Source organism: Fringilla coelebs (genome assembly GCF_963513975.1).
Source record: "Fringilla coelebs genome assembly, chromosome: 3".
Taxonomy (NCBI): Eukaryota; Metazoa; Chordata; class Aves; order Passeriformes; family Fringillidae; genus Fringilla; species Fringilla coelebs.
Window position 1 is genome coordinate 82153058 of NC_140030.1, and position 25280 is coordinate 82178337.

At 40.1% G+C, this 25280-nt stretch overlaps 1 protein-coding gene across 2 annotated transcripts; it reads right to left on the reverse strand.

Annotated features, from left to right (window-relative positions):
* Positions 1-96: 96 nt before the first annotated feature.
* Positions 97-15193, reverse strand: DESI2 (desumoylating isopeptidase 2). 2 transcript variants are annotated; one of them, XM_084201560.1, is made up of 5 exons: positions 14778-15193; positions 8176-8248; positions 6190-6283; positions 5549-5690; positions 97-3701 (listed from the first exon to the last, which is right to left on the reverse strand). In XM_084201560.1, exons 1-5 carry the CDS (start codon positions 14814-14816, stop codon positions 3468-3470), a joined length of 582 nt encoding a protein of 193 aa, XP_084057686.1. In that variant the 5' UTR covers positions 14817-15193; the 3' UTR covers positions 97-3467. The 2 variants fall into 2 exon arrangements, with proteins under 2 accessions (XP_084057686.1, XP_084057687.1); XM_084201561.1 differs by lacking the exon at positions 14778-15193 and adding an exon at positions 14057-14252.
* Positions 15194-25280: the final 10087 nt, after the last annotated feature.

Sequence of the window (25280 nt, forward strand, 5' to 3'; positions counted from 1 at the left end):
ATTGCTCAAAACCAAACATCAGCTTGGGGGCACTGCCAAAACAAGGTGTAGGTACAAGGGGAGTAACACACAGAGCCAACTTTTTTTTTATAAAAGTATTTTTAATAAACTGATGGATTTAAGTTTAAGATGCTAGACAACTTGTTGCCATGTACAGGTAACAAAAGTCAAAATTCTTTGAATTTTATACAAATACTATGTAGTAGAGTAAACTTGAATACAAGTTTACAAAAAATGCATCAGTGAATATTCAGCTTGTAACCAACTTCCAACAGTGAAAATTATCATCTATCAATAGTGATCAGAATTGCATTGCAAATTTTAGAAGTAACGCAACTATGTTGTTTTTTACCAAGCCACTCCGAAGTTACTGGTGCACACTGACAGTACATTGGATTTTTTTGGCTTGCTGAACAGAAAATGGCATTTAAATAAACTGAGTTAAACAATGTAATACGTATCAAAAGTACTATCTCACAGAAAATTAAACAAGAATGAAAAAGTAAACAGAGCAGAACCCTGAAGTGGTGATATTTTTCTACCCGTTTTGATGGAAAAGATTCCACAGGTGTCCAGCTTTCTCACAGCATTCTGAAGTGTTCTAGTCCTAGCACAGTGTGGTCATTAGTAGACTAAAGTAATCCCTGCTTGGCAGTAATGCTGGTGAAAGGTAACTTGCTCTATTGCTAACAAATCAGAGTAACCACTGGCAGGGTGACTTGCAGGCATCCAGCAGAGGCTGAGCTGACAGCACGTGATTGAAGTTACAGTACTGCTCGCTTTGATTCAATACCCAACAACCTTCAGGGTTCAGGTGTCAGTTTCCTTACAGGATTTACAAATGGATGGTTTCAAAACAAACAGAAAAAAGTTGTTATGGAGCATAAGACAGTATTTTCACCTGTACAGCTAACAATAGAATGAATGTTTTTGTTACAAACTTTCCAGTCTGCTTTATAAAAAATAGTCTTAGTTTTACTTCTAAATAAAAACTGTGCTGTGATCTGTCATGTTCTTGCATTGTACATGCTGTAATTGTGTGTGTTAATGAAGGTGTAGAGATTTGTGACCTAGCGCTCTGGATGTATCAGAAGCCTAAAAAGCTGATTTTGGTACATAAAAGGTAGCAATGAAAATTCATTCTATTTATTTTTCCTAACGCCTAGGAAAAGCTACAGTACGTTGCTAGATCAGTGGCCTCAACCCTGAGCTGAAATAAAGGACCTGCCCCGGCCAAGAGACTTAGTCACATCCTACCACAGCTGCACAGCAGAGACAAAATAACCTGTCTGCAGCCTCTTGTCTGAGCTGTGAGTAGTGTGAGATTCAGTTTCGTAATGCTTGAGAGTTGACTGGAGACCACCATATTCATTTTCACTACAGGGAAAAGAAGGAAGGGAGAACTCAAATTCAGAATGGAAAGCACTCAACAGGGAGGGTCAGTATATCCAGCTTCTGGAGATCAAACAGAGAATGAAGTTAGTGGCAGACTCACCAGCCTTAAGCATTTCCCACTTGATAGAAGAGATTATTAAAACACGTACCAAAATACAGTTATGGAGACGTTTACTATTATCTCGCTCTTTCCAGAAAGAGTCTCACTTGATTTTCCTCCTCAGAACTAAGCATATCTCTCTCTGTACTACACTGCATCACAGAAGATAAGTGAAAACCTAAAGTCTGTCTGATGAAGGATTCAACCCAGGTGGCAGCAGAAAAACTTCCACTTGTTTCTAACACAAGTTGGAACTGGTAACCATAAGAATTCTTACTATGATACAGCTACTGCACCTTCCCATAGGATTCAATAGCAACCACTACCCATGGCCAGGAGCATTCACAACATGAAGCATTTTGCCTTCCAAGAGGACTTTTTTTTTTTGCTTTTAAACAGCAGAAACTGCAGAGTCAGTATTTCATTCAACAGAAAAACGAAACCCAGCAAAAGACTGTAAATAAAGCTCATAAGAATCATCCGTATTTCTAGTAATGCACACTTCTTTGTGAGCTGATCCTGTTTAGGGATGGTATGTTTTTTGTCAGTTTAAGGCAGCAAGTCTTACAAAATACTCAAGCTCACCTCTCTCACGTTTGTGCTACTGTAGCCTTATGTGCACAATAGAACCTCACTAATTTACACTAATGATTGGAAGAACAATTAATTCTCTTGGTAAGTGAACAAGAATAAGGCATTCCATTATATATTCTGATCACTAATTATAATTTAGCTCTAATTATAATCTACCAGCAAACATACTTCTGTATTTTAGAAAATAATATCTCTTACCTTCAGATATAATTATGTGTGCAGATTAGTGGGTTCTGCTGTGTAAACACGCAGGTGCATAAGTAATTTTCAGGTTTTTCTTCATTACATTTGATAAGAAAGTTAATGCCACAGATAGAGACTGTGGGGAAATAAATTAGGATTTCTCTATCATTTGTGCGGATATGCACAACTGGGCAGTAATTTATAGCTCAAAAAAAGAAGAACACAAATGTTTACAAACTCAAATGAAGCAAAATCAGCAGCAGGAAGCAAAGGCCATTCCCCAACCATAAATGGCTTGTTTTACACGATTCCAAACTATATGAAACAAACAAATAAAAAAGGAACACAAGTACTAACTCATATATACAAGTTTGAAATCAAGTAAAGCAAAGAAGTGAAAAATTTGTTGACGCTTCTAGCAGATGATATTGACATGTTTAAATCCTGAAGTAAACTGCAAGTAAAGACACAAGACAGGATGAAAACTAAATGGCTGAATTGAAAAAAAAGAAAGAAACGGATTGATGTGCATTGCAATGAGATAGAAATTTCCCTTCATATGTGCAAAAATCCACAGTTTCATTAATGTAGAGGTCATACTTCTAGGAATAGATTTTAGACCAAACCAGTCTCCCTACATCCTGGAATCTACCTGTTTACATCAGCCACTTTAAGCGCACAGTACCCTGTTCACATATATAGTATTCAGCAGTTTCTGGCATTCCTCAATTTAGTGTTCTCCTGCCTTAAATCTTGAAAACAAAGGGGAAAGTTCATCCAGGGCATCATACCACTGCTTTTGATTTATACCAACAGTTAAATCAAACTCAAATTCTTGCTTCTTCCATGGTAGCAGGAGTCCTTACAGGACTTGTAAACAGCAGTACACAATACTGTAAACAAATAATTTAAGTTCTGCTTTATGCAAGATGTTACATTAACTCAGGTCTACCAAACAGGTGAAAATGAAAAGGGTGGCTTCACACAAAATCCTTCCCTTTTCTCCCAGCAATTCCTTTCACTACGTAAATAATCCTGAGCTGAAACAGGGGTTGATGAGAGCTTTTTTTTTTTGCATATAAAAACAACGTTCTAGAGTTGGCTCTCATGTTCTGTCAGGAAGTCAATTGCTGAAGAGATCAAACTGAAGTATTTCAAAAGTATTTCTGAAGTATTTGCTACTTTGGAGGAGGACTTATAATTTGGTGTGGCGTCCAGTTCTAGACCCAGATGCCGAGCTCGCCAAGGACGCTGATGCTGCTGCATCCTCAGCTTCCTCCAGCTCATCGTGTAGCTCCTGGCTAACACTAGACTGGAGGGCTGCAGGAGTTAGCCACTCCTTTGGCAGGCAGCTCTGGAGGAAGGGTATACAAGAGCTGAAGTAGGCAAGGCGATTCACCCATCGTGGAATCTCTTTTCCACAGAGAATCTATGGGGGAAGGAAAAAGAAAGGGTTAATTTGTTTTCTGGATTCAGCAGTAACAAAACAGCAGTACTGTAAAGGAGAAGCAAAAGCTGCAGCAGTCTTACAGTTTACATATCACAAATGCCAGTCAAAGAAGCACCCAAGTTAGCTGCACTACAATCTTCTCCATCAGTAAAGGCAGCATTCCAAGTCCCATAAAGACACCTGCATTCCATTGTGAAAGTTGGACACAGGGTTGGTTCTATGATTTTCTTAGTCCTGAAAAGCCTAACCAGTTCATTCTTTTTGAGTAACTTATGTAAAAGGCACAGAAATAGTTAAGCTATGGTTTCTATTCAGTGCTAATTCCTCAGAAACAGAAATTGCAGGAGAAACCCCACTGTTACAAACAAGCACGCTGAAATCAAGTGGCCAGAAAGAGAGAGTCAGTACTATAATTGTATGGAGTTACACACACAGATGAGGCTCTTTACTGTGGTGGCCTCTGATGACTTTCACAAGACGTCACTATGCTACAACACAGGCCAAGCACACACTTTGCTTCACTGCAACAAGAGAAACTATACGATGCACAGCTGGCTTCGACTCCTCAAAAATGTATAAAGTTGCATTAAGTACTTCTTTTAACTGCACATTAGTCATTAAATAATTTTGTTGTCACTATTCAAGGAGTGAGCTACTTTACTTAACTACCTCCATATTCACTTCTGGTATTACAGTGCAGATTTGGAGAACATGGGCATTACTCTGCTGTAACTGAGCAGCATTTAACTTGCAATTACACCCACTTTTTAGTCAATTTGAACACTAAATAGGACAAAGACCTAAAACAGAAACAATATGACCATACAGCTGAAGAGTATGGCAAAACCCTGGCCACATAGGCCAGATTTCACACCAACTGCAACTCTGTCAGTGTCTCACCCTACTTACTTGTACCAGCATTGCACATGAATCATCATCTCAATAAAATTTTCCACTACCACTGGAAGATCAGTCTACATAAAACACAGGCTATACAATAAGGATGCGTTAACTATTTTGGAAAAAAACCCAAATAAAATCTGTGAAACTTCACATGGGAAAAACAGCCATACTTGTTTTGGAGTGTTTCAATGAAAACATTAGAATAAATTCTGTCAAGCAGAGATTGCCAACTATCAATGAAAATCAAAGTTTCCATTCCCCTCTTTGACCTGGGTTACTTGTTTCTGACCCATTCCCATGTGTGGATACACATGTGAATGATCAAGCAGTCAATCATATTGGCAAACTGATTGTGTTACAACAAAGCCGAGGGGAAAAAAGCAAAGCCCGTTTGACTCCTCGGTCAGATACTTTGCATGACCACTCAAGTATCTAGATGACCAGGACACAGGTGCTGGCAGAGCAATAACTTGACAAAAGCCTCTCAAGCAGAAGATTAACATTATCTGAGGAACTTTAATGCCTTTGCTATTCTTTAACACAAGGTCATAACTTTGAAAATTATTTACGGTGTGATGTTCTGTGGGGAAATACAAATAAAAATAACAAGTAGTTCTATCTTCAGTAGCAATCCCTGAAACAACTAAAATTATTTCTGAATCTTCTTAATACTTTATTTACTAGGTGTCTCTTTAGGAATGCACCTCTGCTCTAACACAAGCTATGTACAACAACGATATTTAGCAGCAAAATCTGGTGCTTTGGACATAAGCACAAATACAATCTGAAAAATTATGATATTTGCCCAAGGCAACAGAGATAGGAAGAGGAAAATTAAACCAAACGTTACAAAGGACTGAAAGGATATGATGCTCTGTAACCACCTGTGAAACACCTTTCTATAGACCTTTAAGCTTGTTTACCTCAGATAAAGCTGAAGAAAAGTGATTGCAGTTTTTGTGCATTAGGTGATAAGCATTTCCTTTGAATTCCTTTCCAAGCTCTTCTACTATTTTTTCTATATCATCCTCCATAAAGTCAGTACTGCCTAGAACCACAGCCTCTCTAGAAGAGAAACAGAGAGTAGAAGGTGATCAGACTCCCATGATATAGGTGGGCTACTGTTCATACATTGATCAAAAGTCACTCCCCTCTGGGTAGCAAGATCTTTCTGTTCTCCAAGAATAACAAAGGTTCTTTCCATTTCATTTTACGGCATCCCTTTCATCTTTATCATGAGAGATGATGCTTTCTTGCTGATTACCCACCTTGAAAAAGTTACTGCATTGCTTATGCTGTGTAAGTAATAAAAGTTAGCTACAAGTCCACAAAATTTGTATGCATTTCAGGAATTTAATGATATGCTAAAAAAAAAGTTCTTTACTGTAGACACTTCATTGTCTCATCACTTCTGTCTGTTTTTCATTTCTATGCAAACACATGAATTTCTCAGAAAGTCAGAAATCCTTTACAATTCAATACATCTATCCTCAAAAATAAATGCAACAAATTGTCTTTTTCATATGCTTTCTCAAAGACCAAGAAAATAGGTAATCTTTCTTACTTAAATTTAAATGTTTCTCCTAGCTCAGAAGCATTTCCTGGTGAAATCTCAAATATTCCAGAAAAAGGGTATGGATGACCACCATAGGCAAATTCTGAAAGAGAAAGCACAGATTTTACAAAACCAGCATCTGATGACAGTAAAAAACAGCAGAGATCACTGACTGGAAAGTGACTTCACAAGGATCTAAAGCTAGCAACCAGACATGCTATTTACATGGGGAGAAAATGAAATGAGCTGGAAATAGCTTTGTCAGTTACTACTCAGCCTAAGTAAAAACTAACAGGAAATTTCCTACATCAGTGAACAGGTTTAACTTGAATAACTTTGCAGAAAGTACATATTGTTTTCATTGTATAAGTGAGCATTTACAAGTTAAATTGTACATCTTTATACATACTTGTCTTTAGAATTCCACTTACATACATCTAAATTGGGGATTCAAAGTACTGCATCCTCAGAGGTGTGATGGCACTTCTGTTCAGTGGACACTACAGTCCTCAGTGTGGCGGTGCGTAGTGGCCTAATAGGTTCTTTAAATTTCTTGGTTTGCAAGAGTTCAATTCTTTACAAGTTCACAAGTTTCACAAGTTCTTTACTAGAGCGAGAAAGTAAACCAGTGCATGCATCTCAAGTCTGCACATAGCACCTGCTGGCTTAAGCACTAACACTACATGAAAGTATCATGGTGTGCTGCAGCTTCCGTCTGTGTCTGTAAGATAACAGAGCACGCTGCACCCAGAGTGTAATAAAAAGCTTTAAGCATGACTTCACACTTCCTTTCCTCAAAACTCCTAACACATCACCCAAGTCTAGCACTCAGTTTTGTGGATAATCTTTTTTACAACAGGTTAATAAATAAAAGGTCTGATGTGACTGGAAAAATACAAGTCATTGTTCTAGCAGGGGCATGACCTGCTATATGAGAAAGCTGCTATAATCCCAACAGGAAGGGAGGCACATGTATTTGGCACAGCTCAAAAACTGGGTTTCAGGCACAGCACTATTAAGAGTCAGGTCTTTCTGGGTCAGATTTTTAAAAAATCCCCAAAAAAGTTTTAACAATAAGCATGGTATTTTTGTCAATTTATTGCTCTGGTAACACTTGCAAAATCAGATACAATGTGACCATTACAGTAGCTGAAACATAGTTTAAGACAACTTTGGACAGCATGGTCTTTGGAGTGCATGCCCAGCCTTTTGCTCCTTCCCCTCACCTCTCAACCCATTCCAAAAAAACCCAACAAACACAGCAGTAGATTTTCTTTCTTTAACAGGACTACTTTCAGCAACACCATCACCACAGAGTGTCATTATGCTTTGGGCAGAAACACCTCAGACCTGAGCCTGTGCTATGGTGTGCACAGAAACACCTTCTGGCTGCAATGCAGGTTCAAGTGGCCTGAACAGACCAGGAGGCTGTAGCACCCAAGCACAACCTATTTAGCAAAATTGAAAAGCATTGCTGTTATTTATCACATGGGCATCTTTTATGAACAGCACGAATGGGATGCCTTTGAAAGAAACTGTCTCTAAAACAAACCAACCTACAAAAATGAAATAGACCTTTTCCTGAGCATCATGCACTTATAGGTGTCTCTCTGCAACAGATTATTGTTCCTGTAGTTAAAAATGAACTCCTTGCAGTAAGTGCTGACAGAAAACTGAGGAACAGAGTCAACCATGCTTTACAAAAGCACACATTTGTTTTATGTAGGTTTTTTAAAGTATTTCAAAATCTAAAATAAAGCGGTCTATGCCTGGCTGAATAAGTTGCACACTTTTTCATAGTTCCATAGCTTTATACAAAAGAATGCACAATGGCTACCACATTATTCATGTACAAGGTCTTTTTCCAGAGGCAGAATAGATGAGAAAATAGATTAACAGGTTTCAGGAGCTGGGCTCCCCTCACTACCTGAAAAATGCTTTTAAAATAACAGTATTACTGAAATAAAAAGTAAGTTATGCTTTTCTTGTACATACCTCGGCCATACACCTCTATACCTGAATGAAACACTCCAATTCCAAGGGAAGAAGTATATTCATTCATCCAATACTAAAAGGAAAGAAGAAAAGAAAACCAAACCCAAAACTCTAGTTAGTTTGCAGTACAGATTTATCTTCTCAGAGCAGACATGTGTCCCCCCACATCCAAAGCATTAAACCCTATCACAAAGTATGAAACCTTATCACAAAGTGTAAACTGCACAATCCATTTTACGGGAACAGAATGTCACTAAAATTCCCCAACTGTATGCAGCGAATTAATTCCATTAGGTTCTATTCCAGTGTTTTAGTGCTGTCAAAGTTTGTCAGCCAAGGAGTCTGAACCTGGGAGAAATCCAGATCAACCTTCTATTTGTCAACAAGCTGTAGGCTGTTAAGTTTGCCATTAGGTGGAACACATTCTAGAATCAACTGCTGTAACTTTAAGGAGCACATTTTTCTTCAAGGTACATCAGAATGTAGGACTGTGAGATACACACACCCACTGTCATTAACAGTAATGACCACACCTGCTTATGAACAGATGAGCACAAGACATACTCAGAGATGGACCAAAATTACCTTCTTATATTTTGTCTTTGAACACTAAATTAGAGGTCACCATGCAAGAGACCAAGTTCCCTCCAGGTTGCTGATGCATGGGGTTCCAAACACGAGGCTTAAGTCCCTTGCAGAGGTCTGACACTTGTTTCCAGTATATCACTTGTATTGTACCCAACAGAAAACAGATGCATTTCAAAAGGAATCAGAAGTGAAATTTTTTTAGAAAATGGAAAAAATAGTAAAGAAAGGAAACTTCTCTTAGTGCTTTCTCTTTTCTTTTATGAAAGTGCAGCAGCAGCAAGTGTCTATCAGAAGCTGTTACCCTGAAGACCTATGCAGAACTCTGATAAAGGAAAACCTCAAAGTACTCTTTCCCTGTCTGCATCACCACTCTCAAAGTATAAGTCTCCAAGCATTAAAAGATTTCAAGTGACACACAATTTGAGAAGGAACCTGAAACAAAGCCTTTAAAAAAACCAGCCTCAGTTGTCCTTAAAACTGAAATTGGCTAGCAAGAAAAACCTCAGGAAAATACAAGGAAAATATCATTTTGTCAATTACTCCAGTAACAGGATTTTTTCTTCCCAGAGCTCTCTGTGAGCTTTTACAAAGCAGACTTCAAGAAGTCAACTGGCAGGCAGGATTCAGGCTGAGGCAGTACCCCCAGTAAATTAATACTGGTTTAGCAAGCAGGCAGAAAAAAAGAAGCCATCTTCTTCACACAACCTGTTGACATAATCAGTGTTTTCTGAAGCAAAGCCACTATGCAGCACAACCAGTGATAAAAACATAAAAGGTTGCAGGTGTCACACTTGAAGATGTGCTGGCTGGAGTCAGTGTGTAATTTACAGCGGCATCGCAAACATTACAGCATGAAGGCTTTTTGTCTCCCAATAAAAATGATACACTAAACCTCAGGTTGACAGGCTATTAATAAAAATGAAAACAAGTTAAATGGCAAAAAGAGCACACCATGCCAATAGTTACAAACAGACAAGCCAGCTGTGGGAAATTTTGTCAATATGAATTAAGAGAAGGCAGATTTTGCACCTTATATTTATTTAAAGCTCAATTGTGATCAATGGATAAATTCTGCTTAAGACTAAACTTTACCATTTGCTTTAATTTCTAGCTTTGTCAGTGTAGTGCTGTGTTAGCTAGTGGGGTACAGATGACTACACTAAATCATCACCTTAGTCTATTTAAAGGGCTTAGCAGTTCTTTCCTTCCACCCCCCAGAAAAGAGCAGAGAGCAAGTCTGTATGAACAAGCTACATCCAGAATTACTGGCATTAATTTACACTGTATAGAAAGACATATATTGGGAGAATACAAAGAGGGAAAGAAAGGAGAAGGATGCGAAGACTACTCATCTTAGTGGGTTTGTGAGCATAAAAAAAGGATTTTTTCTGCTCACAAGGTGAAATCAAAGTCCCCAGGAAAATAGAAGAACTACTGCAACATAAATGTGTTCCAGTTCTGAAGCCCTTCCTATCCCACGGTTTACCAGCTCACCATTTCAAAATAGTTTCAGGTTTATATTTATAGTCAAAACTGTAGGCACAGTCAACGTACCGTTTGTCATCACTGGAATAAAGTACGTTTGCCTAATGGGAAAGTGTATCCAAATGAACCTAATCTAGAACTGAGCTAGACAGAGTCTCTGGTGCTCTAGTCTGTTCCTCTCCTGGGCACTTGTGGCCAGAATCAGAACTTGGCCGCTGAATTCCAAACAACCTACATATCATGTACTCATTGGATCTGTTAACCAAGCAAGGTTATAGCTGCTTTCTGAAAATAGAACAAAACTTACACAAGATACCCCACATGCAGCAGGATAGAATAAAGCCTAGCTGGTTATTAGACAGAAAAAATGAGGGAAAAAAGTATTCATGGTACTCCCCACCCACAACCCCATGAAACCAAACACAAAGCATAGGGAAGAGAGAGAAAAGTGAGTCACCAAGCCTTCTCATTGATCCGCACAGAAGCGGACGAAGGGGATGGAAAGCTGATCCAACAAGGTACTCAGCACAGCCTGCCCCTATCCTCCTAGCACACACTCCTCCACACTGGTGCCACCTAAACACTCAGGGCTCGCTACGCTGCACAAAGCGAGCACTGGTGGCAAATAAAATCAAAGTTACCAGCTTTGGAAGAAGTGCCTGAAGCAAGCTGGCACTTTGCTTCATATTTCCAGTAAGAACAGAATAGGTTAATTGAAGATAAAAGAATTTCAATGAGGCAGAATTACTTTCCCCCTAGGAAAGTAATTATATCTAATTATTACTTAATCTGGATGAGCTATTGGAAGGTTGGTCCCATTTACTCATTGAACAAAATGCCTTATCTCACTGAAGGAAGAAATGCAGGACAAATGCAACAAAGAGTGATGAATTTGGCTGCAGCTGAAAAGATTATATACAACTTACAAAATAAATTACATCTGTATAGCTCACTGGTTCAGTAACATGCCCAAACTGATCCCAAATGCTACATCCTTGTTTCCATTACACAAACTGGATTCCCATTAGTCTTGATATAGATTTTGCCATAGTAGTATGGTGCAATCCCATATCCTCAATATTTTGCAACATGTCAGTCTTGTAAAACAGGATTTCACATTTAATCTATCATAAGGAAAATATTAGAGAAATATTTTTCTACGTGCACAATAAAGTCATGTCACTGCATTGAAAAAAAACCACTAATCCCAGTGCTTCAAAAATATCTTCAGAGCTTTCATTTACATTAATACTTTAGCTTGTTATTGCCTTATTTGACAAGGGAAGAAATAGGATACTACTTGGGCACAAAAAAACTAGACTCCTAAAAATAGCAGTTAGTTAAAATGAAGCTATAAAGTACTCCAGTTCTCAAAACACAATATATCAAAGCCTTCACCCTACCCTTTTAATGATCATAAAAGATGTTCAAAGGCATGAACTGTACCACGTAAATATGCCCTTAAGCTTCTCTCCCTCCATAAAGTTACCAGTACTTGAAAGTTGACTTTCTTCTGCAACACACACATCCCCCTCACACTCTGGCTGTATCGAAGATTTTTGCTTTTTCCAGCACTAAGGACATTGGAAGGGTATACCCTCCAAAAGCAACCAACTCACTCCTGTAAGGCGTTCCAACAGCAGCAAGGTCACTTAGCACTCCCCTGCATACCTAAGCAGCTGCCTGGGAAATGAAGCCACAGTTTGTGTTCAGGCTAAAATAAAGCTGTTTGTTTATTACAGTAATGTTGGTTCTGTCAACCAGGTGAATAACAATGGTCTCTTGTTCCAAAAGAGAAACAAAAAAGCCCAGTCCCAAACCTAAACGACAAAACACCTCCAAACCCATTTCCGAGTGACATGGAATGTCAGAAGCAAAGAGCAAACCTGCTCATGTCTCAAATACACACCTGGCATGGTTTGGTGAATAAACAGAACTTCAAAACTGCTATTACAGAGGACTCCTCCCTTCTTCCACCCACCGCTAGTGGCCCCAAATAAAGCAGTACCATTGATTTTAGCAGGCCGTTGCACAAGCAGTAAAAACTGCTATGCAACATGAAAGTGAGGCTTTGGTCTCAATCAAGTTTCAAATGGACTAAGATGTGGTTTAGCAGAGGAGTTTGATGACGGATGTACACTGCAGGTATCTTCCAGACATCACACAGACCTGTGTTTTTCTCATCAGTTTGAAGGAAAACTGCTTCTCTGATGGTTAAATAAAGTAGATATCACTACAAAACAACAAACAGGACTGAAGGAGGAAATAGAAATATTCTCCTTAGTGGCTTCATCTTATACTACGTATAATCTGTGGTGATGTGCAGCTTCAATCATTAAAGTTACCCCTACATGTAATCAAACATCTGCAAATAAATGTGCTTGGCTGCTTCTTTTGGAGAGCAAGTTCCTTCCACAGATGGTGGCTTCAGAGACTATGTGAATTCTCGATGGCGGCAGAATCCCACTAATAACAACAGGATAACCAACAGCCCCCTAATGTGTCCTTAGGAAAAATATGACACTAGCTTTTAGGAGCACACCCTTCCTGTTGCTTTTTTTCCTCACTTCCCTCATGTCAACTGCCAGCCCTCTTAGGATGGCTGGAGTCAAACTGATCCCAGCAATTCAGCTCTGGAGGAAAAAGAAAGGATGATGTGAATGAAAGAGTGGACTACCACAAGAGAAAAAGAAACAGCATGCTGAAGTCACACCCCACCAGTGCTGCCATCAGAGCGAGAATGGAGTTTCTTAGAGGCCATGGCAGGCATTTACACAGGAGTCAGACCACTCTGTTTAGGTTTCACAGCCTGCCTGTGAAGTGGGCTCACTTTGCACAATTAAACAAGTCTTTATGAGAACAGTGGGTCTTCCATTTTGGTGAGTCAGAAGTGCGTCAAGCCTTGACTTCAAAGGTATTCTTATGTAAGAGTCACGAAACCGAAGTCCTACTTCTTTCTTTGTACAAATATTTATAGTTAATATATGTAAAACCATCTTTTTTATGCTAAAAGAGATTCCCCAATATATATATTTGCACTAGCAAATATAGCCCAGAGAAGTCATATATATGCACGCGACAAGGCAGCCCTCCCTCCTCATGTCTAGTGTAAATAAGGCACACTGTGACCTTTTCTCATATTAGCATCACATATGAGCTCAGCCAGGTGAGCAAAGACCCCTTCTTTTTTCCTCCCATCTCTCAGAAAAATCACAGTGAACAGACTGTTCCTGTCTCCAGTCTCCCCTCCCTGTCTATAATGAAGGAAACCAAAGTCAAGGTAACAGGCTATATTCAGTGGAGAGAGAGCTCAAACACAGGAGTGGCAAAAAACCCCCCCAAAAAAGGACATTGATTTCTGAGGTAAGTATTAGAGGGAAGGAAAATAATGACAAAAATCAGGCTAGTTGCTATGATATTGTAAAAATATTTGATTTCAAGCCAGATAGATCCCTACTGATTGCTATTAAACATTTTAGCATTTGAATGTGACTGTTCCCAAGCAAAACAAGCTGTATTTTCTCACTTCCAGCAGTCACTGGCACTACACTATATACCTTCACCCCTTCAAAACAGCGAAGGTTCACTTTAAAATGGTGGTGGTAGGAAAGCCAATCCAAAATAAGCTAAGTAACACAACCACTGTCACCTGAAGCTAGTTCTCCATCTTACCGTCCCTATATGAGTACACTTAAAACTTGGTCAGAGAAATACTGCCACTCGTTCTAATTTCCAGTGATTGAAATGCAGTAATGGATAATATTTTCTTATTACTTATCCAAACCTACTGTTCCATGCAGGTACTTACACCTCATTTGTTACCATGGCATTTGAGCAGCTTCCAGCTGAACATAAGACAATACCACAGTTGCTGAGGTGCCACATAAAGATTATCCAGGAGGGAGGGAAGGTGAGCTCATACACGGCTGCAAATCAAGCTGGAGCGATTCCTTTATTTCTACCAAGTCACAGACACAACAAAACTATTCAAAAATCACGGTCTAGAAAAAAATCACCTCATTGACACTGTCCTAAAAAGCTCTTATCCTTGTAGAGACAGAGGTTATCCTGAACTACCATCCTCTTGGAAAACTCGACCCTTTTCTGGTTTTCGAGCAGAAAGGCAGGGCCTCCGTGCTGCTGAGCTTTGGGGCAGTAGCAGAGGGAGCAGCGCAGCACAGGGACGCTCCCGGCAGGGAAAGTTTCCCCCGCGACAGGGAGCGGATCCACCTGTCACTGGAAGGCCCGACCCGGCAAACTTTTGTCGCAGGTCACAGAGGGGCTGCAAAAATCGTCAGACCTCCCAAATCACCGCCCTCGCCCTCCCCCCTCCTTCTCTCCCCTCCCCGGGCTCGTTCTTTCTCCCGCTCTGCCACCCCCGGATCCATCTCCCGCAGGGACAGGCACGGGAAGGGCAGGCAAAGTTTCCCAGCCGCCCCGGTCCCCGCAGGGCAGGCCACTCCCCGCCGCCGCCCTGCCGGGAGGGGGCCGAGACCCCCGCCCAGAGCCGCGCCGTGCCGGTGGCTCACCATGTCGTAGACGTTCAGGATCACCAGCTGGTTCGCCATCGCCGGCGGCCCGCGGGCGCCCCCCGCCCGCTCGGTCGCTCCCGCTGCGGCGGCGGCGCCGCTCAGGCCGGCGGCGGGGCGGTGCGGACCCCCGGGGGCCGCTTCCTCCTCGTCCTGCCTGTTGCTGCGGGGCGGCGGGGGGCGGCGGGCACCATGGAGCCGCCGCCGCGGAGGGACGGGGCCGCGCCCCCGGGAGACGCGCTCAGCCCGCGGCCGGCAGCGGGGGCCGGGCGGCGCGGGGGGCAGCGGGCTCGGGCCCCACCCCGGTGGCGGCGGCGGTGCCGGTGGCGGGCGGGGAGGAGTGAAAGGAGGAAGAGGGAAGGGAGAAGCGCCGGGGCGGGCCGCGCCCTGCCTGGCGCCAGGCCGGGCCGCGGGACGGCCGGGCAGCCCCGCCGACGGGCGCAAAATGGAGCCGCTCCAGCCCGCCCCCAGCGCCCGAGCCGAGCGGCACGGCCGCGACTACAGCTCCCGGCGCGCCGCGCGGGAATGCGGGCGGGAATGCGGCTCCCGGCGAGCCCGGCGCCGCCCCGCGGCCTGGCTGGGGGCGCGGGGCCCTGCCCGGGCCGTGCTCGCCCTGCCGCGTCCCGGCCGCCTCCTGGGGCATTGTCCCGGGCGGCCGGAGAGCACTGCTGTGCCTCCCTCGGGCCTCCGGGGACCCGACCCGGCGCGGCTGCCCGGCTGTGCCCGCCTGCCCTGCCCGCCACTCGTTCGCCTAAAGTGGTTGGTTCCCCGAAGAGATTTAGTTAGTTCCCCGTCCGTGTGGTGGCCGCACAGCTGTTAGTTAGTTCTCTGTTCCGTGTGATGCTTCATAGCATCCCCGGCACGGCCATTTCACGTCTGAGTTCAGGGGAGAACGGAAATTTTAAGTGGCTCGGCAGAATGAACGTCTGAGCCGTGCGGACCTGCGGATAACCCGCGTGTGGATGCTGGTGAAGGCAGGGCCGCTTCTAAGGAGGCAGGCACCTTCCAGTGTAACCTTGCCGTGTAAGCTTCATCTACAGCCTTGTCAGGCAACAGCAAAATGAAAAGCCTTTTGTTAAAAGCTGGAGTGAAGCAGAAGAAAAAAAAAAGCATTCTCTCTTCCAGCAGACTCAATTTTATAAAGGAAAGCAGTGGCCCTTCATAGTACTTTTAAAAAAGATGCTGCTCACAGTAGGCTGTGGATGTGCCCTTGGGACAAAGGTGCTGCAGGAGGGAGGATGTTCCCACCCCAAGGGTTTCCTGGCTTCCACCATCATTTCTGGCTGCAGACATTTATGGGTTTAGCCCCTCTTAGCTAAAATTCCAGTTGGCTGCTGAGCTCCATTTTGTGTGCAGAACAGCTTTGTCCCTCGAGTACTACAGCATAGCTGATGTGGGCAATTAAAAAAGCAATTCCTGCTTTGGGGAGTGATCTTTGGTTAGAGGAAATGAGTACTGTCACAGAAACTTAAAACACATCTGGCTCCTGATTGTCAGAATATGTAATTCAGGCACCTGAGGGACCTGTGTGTGAACCTGAGGTTGGAAGTAATGCCTTACTTTGCCAGTAAAATATGTGGACAGGTCCATAAGTCCATTGGGTAATGTTCTTTGCTCTTTTGGCTAAAAGCTAGGAAACTTGTGGTTATTAGACTGAAAACTTTTGTGGGAAATAGTTGCTTCCATGTTGAGGAATACTGAGAAAAATATTGTTTTTTAAATCTGCAGAGGTTAAAAACCTTACCTGAAAAGGCAGGGGCTCCATTTCCAACTAACAGTATGCATGCACTGGAAGAAATAGTTGTAACAAATGATTTGTAACAAATCATTTAGTCTTCATTGTCTCTTGTTTGTTTTCTGTCTATAAAATGCATTGTAAAGCAGAAGGAGAAGAAAACATAACTTGTAGCCTGTAGTGAGAGGAGAGAGAAATTTCATGTTCTGTGAAGAATAAATCCCAAGTGTCATTTATTTGACTTAAAAATTGAATTTTGCCATTTAAATACTAGGCTTTATAGATAGAGGAATAACACAGTATTACAGCTCTGACTTCCTCAGTGATGCAGCTTATCTTTTCCTCCAGTTATCTGCAAAAGACAAGAAAATCCTTCTTTTGAGCCAAAAGACTGATTAGGTAGGTGTGAGAAGCAATGTTAAGCATGAGTGAACACTGCAGAAAGCTGTGCTGTGTATGGTGTGTGTTCCAGCAGTTTGCATTTATGTGAGTAGTTGGGAGAGTGAGGAAGTATGGTATGGGGACACTCCAGGATGCTCACAGAGATCAGTCTGGCTGTTTGCTCGAGGGGCAGAGATCAGTTGTGGGCACTGTCACCACAAAAGAAGCACCCAGGAACTTCTGCACTGTAAAACTGAAAAACAAGGTGCCTGAGCCCTTAATGGAAACACAGAAAATCTCAGAGAAGAACACAACCAAAGTCATTGTTCACCAATGTTTGCTACATTTACTTTATGCAGTGACATGTTTTTATTCTTGTATTGGAGCAATACGCTCAAAGAGCAGTCTGGTTTCTTTGTCATTATGGCAAATGCTATTTTCTGTTTCATTTTCAAAAGTGCAGAAATAGTCAGGATTAGCAAAGCACTAATTTTCAGCCATAAATGAGAAGTTAGAGAAACCCAAGGTGCCTTAGATTCACAGAGAGGTGCAGTTTCTGCAAATTTACTTAAAAGATTATAAAAAATGTAGAAATCTGGCACGGATAATACATGAACATTTAAAATCATCTGTTATTGATTGCATTTTCCCACTTGATCATCACAGCTGTTCAAAGACAACGAAGAGTGGCTTTGCAATGGCATCTGTCAGGTCCCTCAGCAGTCACAAAGGTATCCTGTCTCATCCTGTGAATTGTGCATGTCCAGCTTATCTAAGGAGTCCCTGTTGCATCCATTGATACTGTAAGTAGTAACTCCACAAAATTTAATGTTAATGGAGACCTGGAAAAACTGAAAGCAGAATTTATCGATGGAGACTGTGGGAAGGAAGGAGGCACTAAGTACTTCAGTCTTCTCTTTATCCTTTGTTCGTAGATCTCCAGCCTGATCCTCGCAGTGGATTCACCTTTACCATTTTCTTCATTATGCTATTGATGCACCTACAAACCCATCTTTTGTTACCCTTCATGTTTCTTGCTGGTTTCAATTCCAACCAAACTTGGATTTTCCCAGTTCTGTCCCTGCATGCCCTTGTTAGCTTGCCCTGCTTCCATCTCCTGAATAATTTGGTTTTGCATTTAAGCTCAATCATTATCTCATGTAAGGTATGTTGCTGGACCTGATTTTGAGTCATGCAGATCTGTTTATAGCTACAGTATATTAAAGTGCACTTCTATTTTAAACATCCCACAGTCTAACAAGAAAAAAAGGTCAAAGGCTCAGCTTGTCTTCCCATTTGGACAGAGAATTCTCTTGCCTATGCCAGGGGTAGTAACACAAGACTTTTGTGGGTCAGCCAGGGAAGCTGCAGAGGCCTTGTGGCAGAAACCCTTTCAACAAAGAACACTGGAAGATTGATTAATGGGTTTTTTTCTCATGGTTCTTGCTGAATCAACATGGAAATGGAAGAGTCAGGTAGAGTCTTCTGTGAGCCCTGACTTCTGTTTAAAAAAGATCAACAGGAAAATTACTTCAGTGCCTTGACATCCTCTCATGGCACTGACAGTATGCCTTTTTATGGTACCTAGAGGTTATTAGCAGAAATATTTAACAAGTCCTTTTATGAAAATACTCTTGGCAATACCCTTGGTCTGGCTGCCTGCAGTGCCACTGGTTGGGCTGGCAGTTGTGCCCCACTGTGCCTGATTGCTTCTTGTTCTTTGTCTGCAGTGCCTCAGCTGCTGCTCTATGCACGGCCATCACCAGGCTGCCTTGTTAGGATCTGCCTCTGTGTCACATGAAATGTATCAGTAGATAAGGCTTGAGTGCCCAGTAAGCCTGATAGCTTCATCTCGCAAGCTTTGTTCCAATGCATAGTTATCGTGGCCTTGGAACTGGCTAATTTTGTCTGAGAGATTTTTCCCATATGGTCCTGCACCATCTGAAAGGTTTTTTAATAGAACAGCAGCTCAAAATCATAGAGTAAGATCTGTCAAGTTTCATGAACAATTTTGTAGGACACGGCTGTGGTGATGTCCAGCACTGGTCCGCTGAACTTCATAGAGATGGACTGAGATTGGTCTTTTGTACAGTTACCAGGTGACTCAAGTAGCCAAAAAACATACCATTGCCTGTTGAGTGAATAGTACCTGCTGATTTTCCTATAATAGCCAAGTAAAGAAGAGCAATTACCATGGGAAAAGGCTTATGAGGTTTCCTTAGGCTAGAATAATGAATAAAAGGACTTTCTTAGTAACAGTTGTGTTCCATTTAGGAATTCCACGTATCTTCAGTATGATTCTGTGATTGTAATCCAAAAGCCAATGCCTTACAATGACAGAAAACTGCAAAATAATCTCTTTTTGATGTACTGAAAAGTTATCATGCCATTTTAGTCACCTTCTGTTGGCAAAAATCAAAGTTATTATGTCATTTAACTTCTAGTCAAACAGAATCGGACAGAAATTATCTAATTATCTTCCTGTAAGAAATGCTAAGGCTGTAAACCAGAATTTTCTTATTAGAATCATACTGATATGGATGCAGGCTTACAATATCTGAAGAGTAAATAGCTCTAATATGCTAACTCTCTTCATGGTATATCTGTTAATCTAAAAATAATAATTTTCAGTCTTAACAGAGCAATAAAATGAGTTTTTCTGCTGCTGTATTTTTAAAAAATCAAATGATCTTCAATGATCTCCTACCTGGAATTTCTATTACTTTATCACTTAATTTAAAAAAAATAACTACTCTAAAATATTACCTACTTAACTGAGAATAATCTGGTAACAATAGTGATCCTATGAAGAATTCCTGATAGAGAAGATTTTGATCCAAGTACTTGACAATATAGATTAGCAGTGCTGTTTTTGTAAGTGGAGTAAATGCATCGTCCCACAGCAACCCAAAAGATGTTGCATTTATGCATGTCATCCTTGTAACAGACCTGCAAGGAACAGGTAAGTAAAAATTTTTTAAGCCCCAAAATGATTTATCTTCATTATAAACTGGAAAAAAAAAAGAAAAAGTGGAGGAGCTGCAGCCACTGTAGATCAGCAATAACATAAATTTAGATGGGACTGAGTCATAGATAACAAGCTCTCTAGATAAAGAAGCAGCATTTTGGAGATTCAAGAACTTCATTCAGTTTGCTGTATTTCCTATTTTATTAAATGTTTCATTATATCCAAGAAGGTGTCCATGCTGCCAAGTACTTGTTTTCCACTCTGTAGGAGAAATGACACAGTGATTGGGTAAATAGTAACATATCTTAAATTTTGTATCAAGGATGTACATTAAGAAATCAAGATGGTTTGGGATACATTTGCAGCTAATGTAATTGGAAGAGCTTCACTGAAATGCATTTACAAATTTAAGCTGTGACCCTAAAAATGATTTCATATGGCTGCATGAGCTCATGCAGTGAGAACCAGAGACAGTGTGCTGACCTCATGTCAAAATGTTCTTTAAATAAACTTGTTGCTGTCTGGTCATTTTTAATTCCAAAACCAGCATTACATCCATGGAAAGTAGATCTAAAATAGATTCATCCAGACATTTAATGAATACCATCCACATCTTAAATGTCAAATGAGAGCTAGAGATAATCTACCTGCACTGGATCGATGGATGAACACCAGGATCTTGAACATATTCATTATTTCACTTTCAGGGAAGCTTGTGTTTTACTCCTTAGCTTCTCACTTATAAGAAGTACCATTTATTAAAAATTTGATTCAATTATCTGTTAAGTCACATCAGTTACATTGTTATTTAGGCCTTGGGTCAAAGCACCTGACAATGTACTTCTATTTCTGTGTAAGTTCTGAATCCATCCTTTATGTAGGAAATTCCAACATTTTAAAAAAACCCTGTTGTTGGGAAGCATAGAGATTTGCAGGTTTAATGGAGAGATTGTTTTCATGGCTAGGAAATGATTTTTGGGCCTTGGAATGATATAAGAAATATCTAAAATAAAACAATCCTGAAGTACTGTTTGCTTTCCGTGCATTTTTGCTATCATTTCATCAGATACTGCAGGTCCGTTGAGTGTTCAAAATCTGGAAGAAAAAGCACATAAACAAAGAAACTGGAAAGATGGAACCTCAGTTAATTTAACTGATTGAAAAACATTCAGCTACATGATTACTGTCACATTCGTGGAAGAACTGCACCTTCAGTGGTACACAACTATTTCCAAATTCTGTTCTAATTCCATCAGACAGATGATGAAATAAAATCAGGGAGAAAAATAACAAAATTTGCCTGCAGCTGGACTTCAACTGCTAAGCTTACCAACCCATGCATACCATATCCCAGTGCTCTCTGAGAACAATACCTGACTGAAAGACTTGGCTGAGTAACATTGTAACACCATGGAATAATACAGCTTTCACTATTACTGAAGACACCTTCTCCCTGCCTTTCCCACAACCTCTTCTGAGCTACTAGCAGTGTGCAGAAGAAGGCATTTTAAGGAGAACTAATAGCAAGCCATATTGAGGCATACACCAAGCAGGTGATAGTTCTGCAAGATTTGTGTTGATAAGTAGTAAAAGAAAATGGGACTTACAAGAGACAACCTCTGTGCAAGAATAGGCTTATTATAAATCATGTAGGCTAGCAAACTTGAAAACAGGAGTTTCTAAATCTTTGAAGAAGAGTTCTTAGTTTCTTACACATTGTCTGTGTGTGTGTTTATGCATGTTTCACACTGACAGTTACACATGCATCCCTAATGCACTGCAAGCAGAAAATGTCAGTATGCTTGCTAAACAGCTAACATAGAGAATCCTATAAAAATAACAAATCACATTATGTAATTCTGTATCCCTATATGCTTCGCTTGGCCATGCTGGGTCTATTTGCTACATTATTAATGAATTCTACTAAAACATTCATTGATGGGTTCCTTATAGAGATCAATGACCTGTGTCATACTCCCAGTTATAGGTACAAAGCATACTGCCACTTTATTTGGATCTATATTGATATGAACATGGCTCTGGTAGCTCAAATACATCAAGTCTGGAGTGAGTTTGAAACCTATGAGGTTGAAACACTTGAAAACACTCCAAAGAAAAATAGAATGTGGATAATGAAAGTTAATTAACAGCCTTCCAATATTGCTTCCTTAATTTCAGTTGGCAGAATATGACTCATTAAATACATAGGATAATAATGGATCTGGCTACAAAAGACCATAATCTCTGAAGCAGATGACTTGTTGAAATATCAAGACCCAAGGAATTCTGTTTCAATACATCAGAATGCAGCAGGGCTAACAGAAACTCAAAAACCAAACAATCCAGCTCAGTATTAAGCTTTCTAATTATGGCTTCAGGAATAAACGTGATGCAGGACAGAACCTATTCTTACTCTAACAAACTGTTTTGAGTTTCCTGAGAAGCTGAATTTCAGAGAAGACTTAAGAAGCCTAAGAGCCTCTAAAACTGTTTACCAAATACTGAACAAAACTGTTGAGTCTAAGGTTCCAAAAGCAAAAACCCCGGGTAGCTCAGTTAAGATTAGTCTTGTTTCTTTTTCTCTCATTTCACTGGAAAATGTATCTCTGGAGAAACTGAGCTTGAAATTTCAGTTTTCATACCTTGTCTAGTGATAATCTTCCAGTCCAGTCCAACTAAAATTTGAATTAATCTATGGGCTCAGTGCTCTCAAGAGGGATGGTGAGGCGTCTCTTGCATGTGATTAAAGGATACAAGTTGCTTCACCCCAAACTCACTTCAGGTGTTTCTACCATATATTAATTTCCAGACTTATCTCAATAAATAAAATATTTGTAAAGTCAGAAATTACGCAAATTCTGCTCTTCTAGATGTGAACATATGTGCCACTGGCCACAAATTTCCACAAAATAACCAAATAAATGTGAGATAATTCAGATGAATCAATGGATTCTCCTCCTTCCAATGGATTTGGTAGGAGAAAAAAGACTGTAAATAAGGCAGTTTTATTTCCTCTGACTTGATTATTCTGCAGTTCAGTTGCATTAAAAAAAAAAGTAGCAGTTAGTAAGTAATGCTAGAACTCACACCGTTAAGAAGCAATTTACTGAAATTGCCAGAATGCGTCAGTTCCCATTTCAAGGGCGGAAGTGAATTATTGATGCCCTGCTGTGAAAAACGGGATAGGAAAAGCCCATTTCTGGTTATAGGAGCTTTTGATCTGGAGTTATGCTATGTTGCCATCTAGTGACAAAACAGAAAGGTACAATAGATGGCAGCCGAGGGAGAGGAAACCAAACCTACATAAATGGCACTGTTTATCCCAGTAAAGATCATACCCATTTCTTGCAGTATAATAAATAGCATTAATTACATGCTGAGAGTAAACTCCTTAATAAAAAGTATGAAAAGCCACAAAAAATAGATGTGAACATTTTAATATTGGCATTAAGAGAGTGTACAAAAAGGGTAAGGGTCAGATGGCAAATATGCTTCAAGAAACATCTGCAGTTGAGAACCCCTTGTAAAATACACATTAAGAGACATCCTCACTACCCCATGAAAAAATTAGATTTGATAGATTTGGATTAGTTTTGTATTAGGAGGGCCTGTAGTATACAAAATTTTACAGATCACAAAACTTGTGTCAAATACTTTTGCTACATGCAACTCCTAGTATGTTCCCATCACTGTTAGTTACTGCTTTGTTCTGTTTTCTTATAAACTCTCAATCAAGTAAAAACTGTGAATTTTTGATCTTGGCTTCTTCTGCCTCCATAAGCCTCTATTCAAAGAAAGTAGAATAATTCCATGCAGTGAGTTTTTTAGGACTGACAGAAAGGCTTACTTAAGTTTAGGTTCTGTGGTGAATAAAACAAAGGGCAGTTAAATGTGCAGATGACAGCTCATCATATACTGTCTTCAACCTGTCTTCAAAGAAAAAGAAAAATTACAAAATCATTATTGAAGCACAAAGTTGTCTCAAAGTAGAATAAAGAGACCCAGACATAGGCATTTCATCAAGAGCTTACTTTCATCATGGTCCTACTCATCATTGGCTTCTTGCAGAGTTGCAAGTGTAACAATTTTAAGTAGCATTCAATGAAAAAAAAAAAAACCAAACCAAAAATTATACTGTATCGCAATTTTGGATGCTCCTGAGAATAGTACTTCTTTTTTTCAATAACATATGAACAATAGATACTTGCCTCAAATTCCAAAAAAGTTTGCACAGTCTATGAGAACACTGTTTCAGTAGAATAAAGTTTATTATTAATTATATTTTAGTCCATCTAGGATAAGGCTGTTTATTACATAATTTCTTTTTTGAAATTCTTGGAAAATGCTTTGGTATTATAAAATAAATTTTCGAACAATGGCATACCATTAAAATTATATTTACTCAATTTAATAATTTCAGAATATACAACACTCAGTTTTCACTGCATGTTTTCCATAGCAGCAGACAGAAAACAAAAGCAGTTTCCTAACATCTAGTTATCTAACAGCAAAAACACCTTCACAATACAATTAATATTGCTATCTTTTTCTTCTCTTTCATTTAAATCTTGAAGATTTTTCTTCTCTTTCATTAAATCTTGAAGATATTAAGAAATGTTAAAAAACCAGAAAAGATGTAATGATGGCAATAAAGAAAAAAATCAAAATGCATTGTGATTCCATGGATGCGTATCTTGTGCCAGATATTGTGCTAAATACTAATTACTTTCCACTAATTGTTTAGGTCAGAAGCCCATTCCTAACAACATTTATTAGACATATTAATCCCTACAACTAATCCATGTGGAATAGTCTCTTAAATGAATCTCCATTCAGTTCAGATATCAATCTGTAGAGAATAGCTTGTACAATAGGTAGTCACATTCTAGGTCTAAATTAAACAAGTAAATTGACATTCCTGTTGTTGACAGATCATGACTTCCACAATGCTTTTGCCTAAACCTTTTTCTGACAGTTTGCCAAACAGGTGTATGAGGAACTCTGAGAGGAGTCTTTGGTTTGACTGTCCTGTTACTGCCTGTTAAAATTTCTGAATAAAATTTTCACAAAAACTGAAACTTCACTGAATCACTAAAACTTACTAATTATTTTGTCTCTATGAAATAGGTAACAGGCTTCACCTTACTTATTATACCTGTGTTAGTGCTGCAGTATTGTCAGAAGAGAAACCCCTGCAAATTTATTTTTCTTAACACAGCTAAAGCAAATAAATAAAGATGTATACAAGCATTATATTTCAATAAGACATTTTCATTTTCAACTGGTAAATTGTCACATGGCATGTGTTTAACTTTTTCTCTTAAGTAACATAATTTCAGCTTGTGGTGGAATAATTGTAGTGAGATCTATTTGGAAGGGAACTGTCTGAAATTCAACAAGGGCTAATGCTGGGTCCTGC

Coding starts and splice junctions, on each gene's coding strand:
- DESI2 (XM_084201560.1), bottom strand. CDS start 14,816: ATGGCGAACCAGCTGGTGATCCTGAACGTCTACGACATG. Junction 8,249..14,777: donor TCCTGAACGTCTACGACATG/GTGAGCCACCGG, acceptor CTTTCCTTTTAG/TATTGGATGAATGAATATAC. Junction 6,284..8,175: donor TATAGAGGTGTATGGCCGAG/GTATGTACAAGA, acceptor TTTCTCTTTCAG/AATTTGCCTATGGTGGTCAT.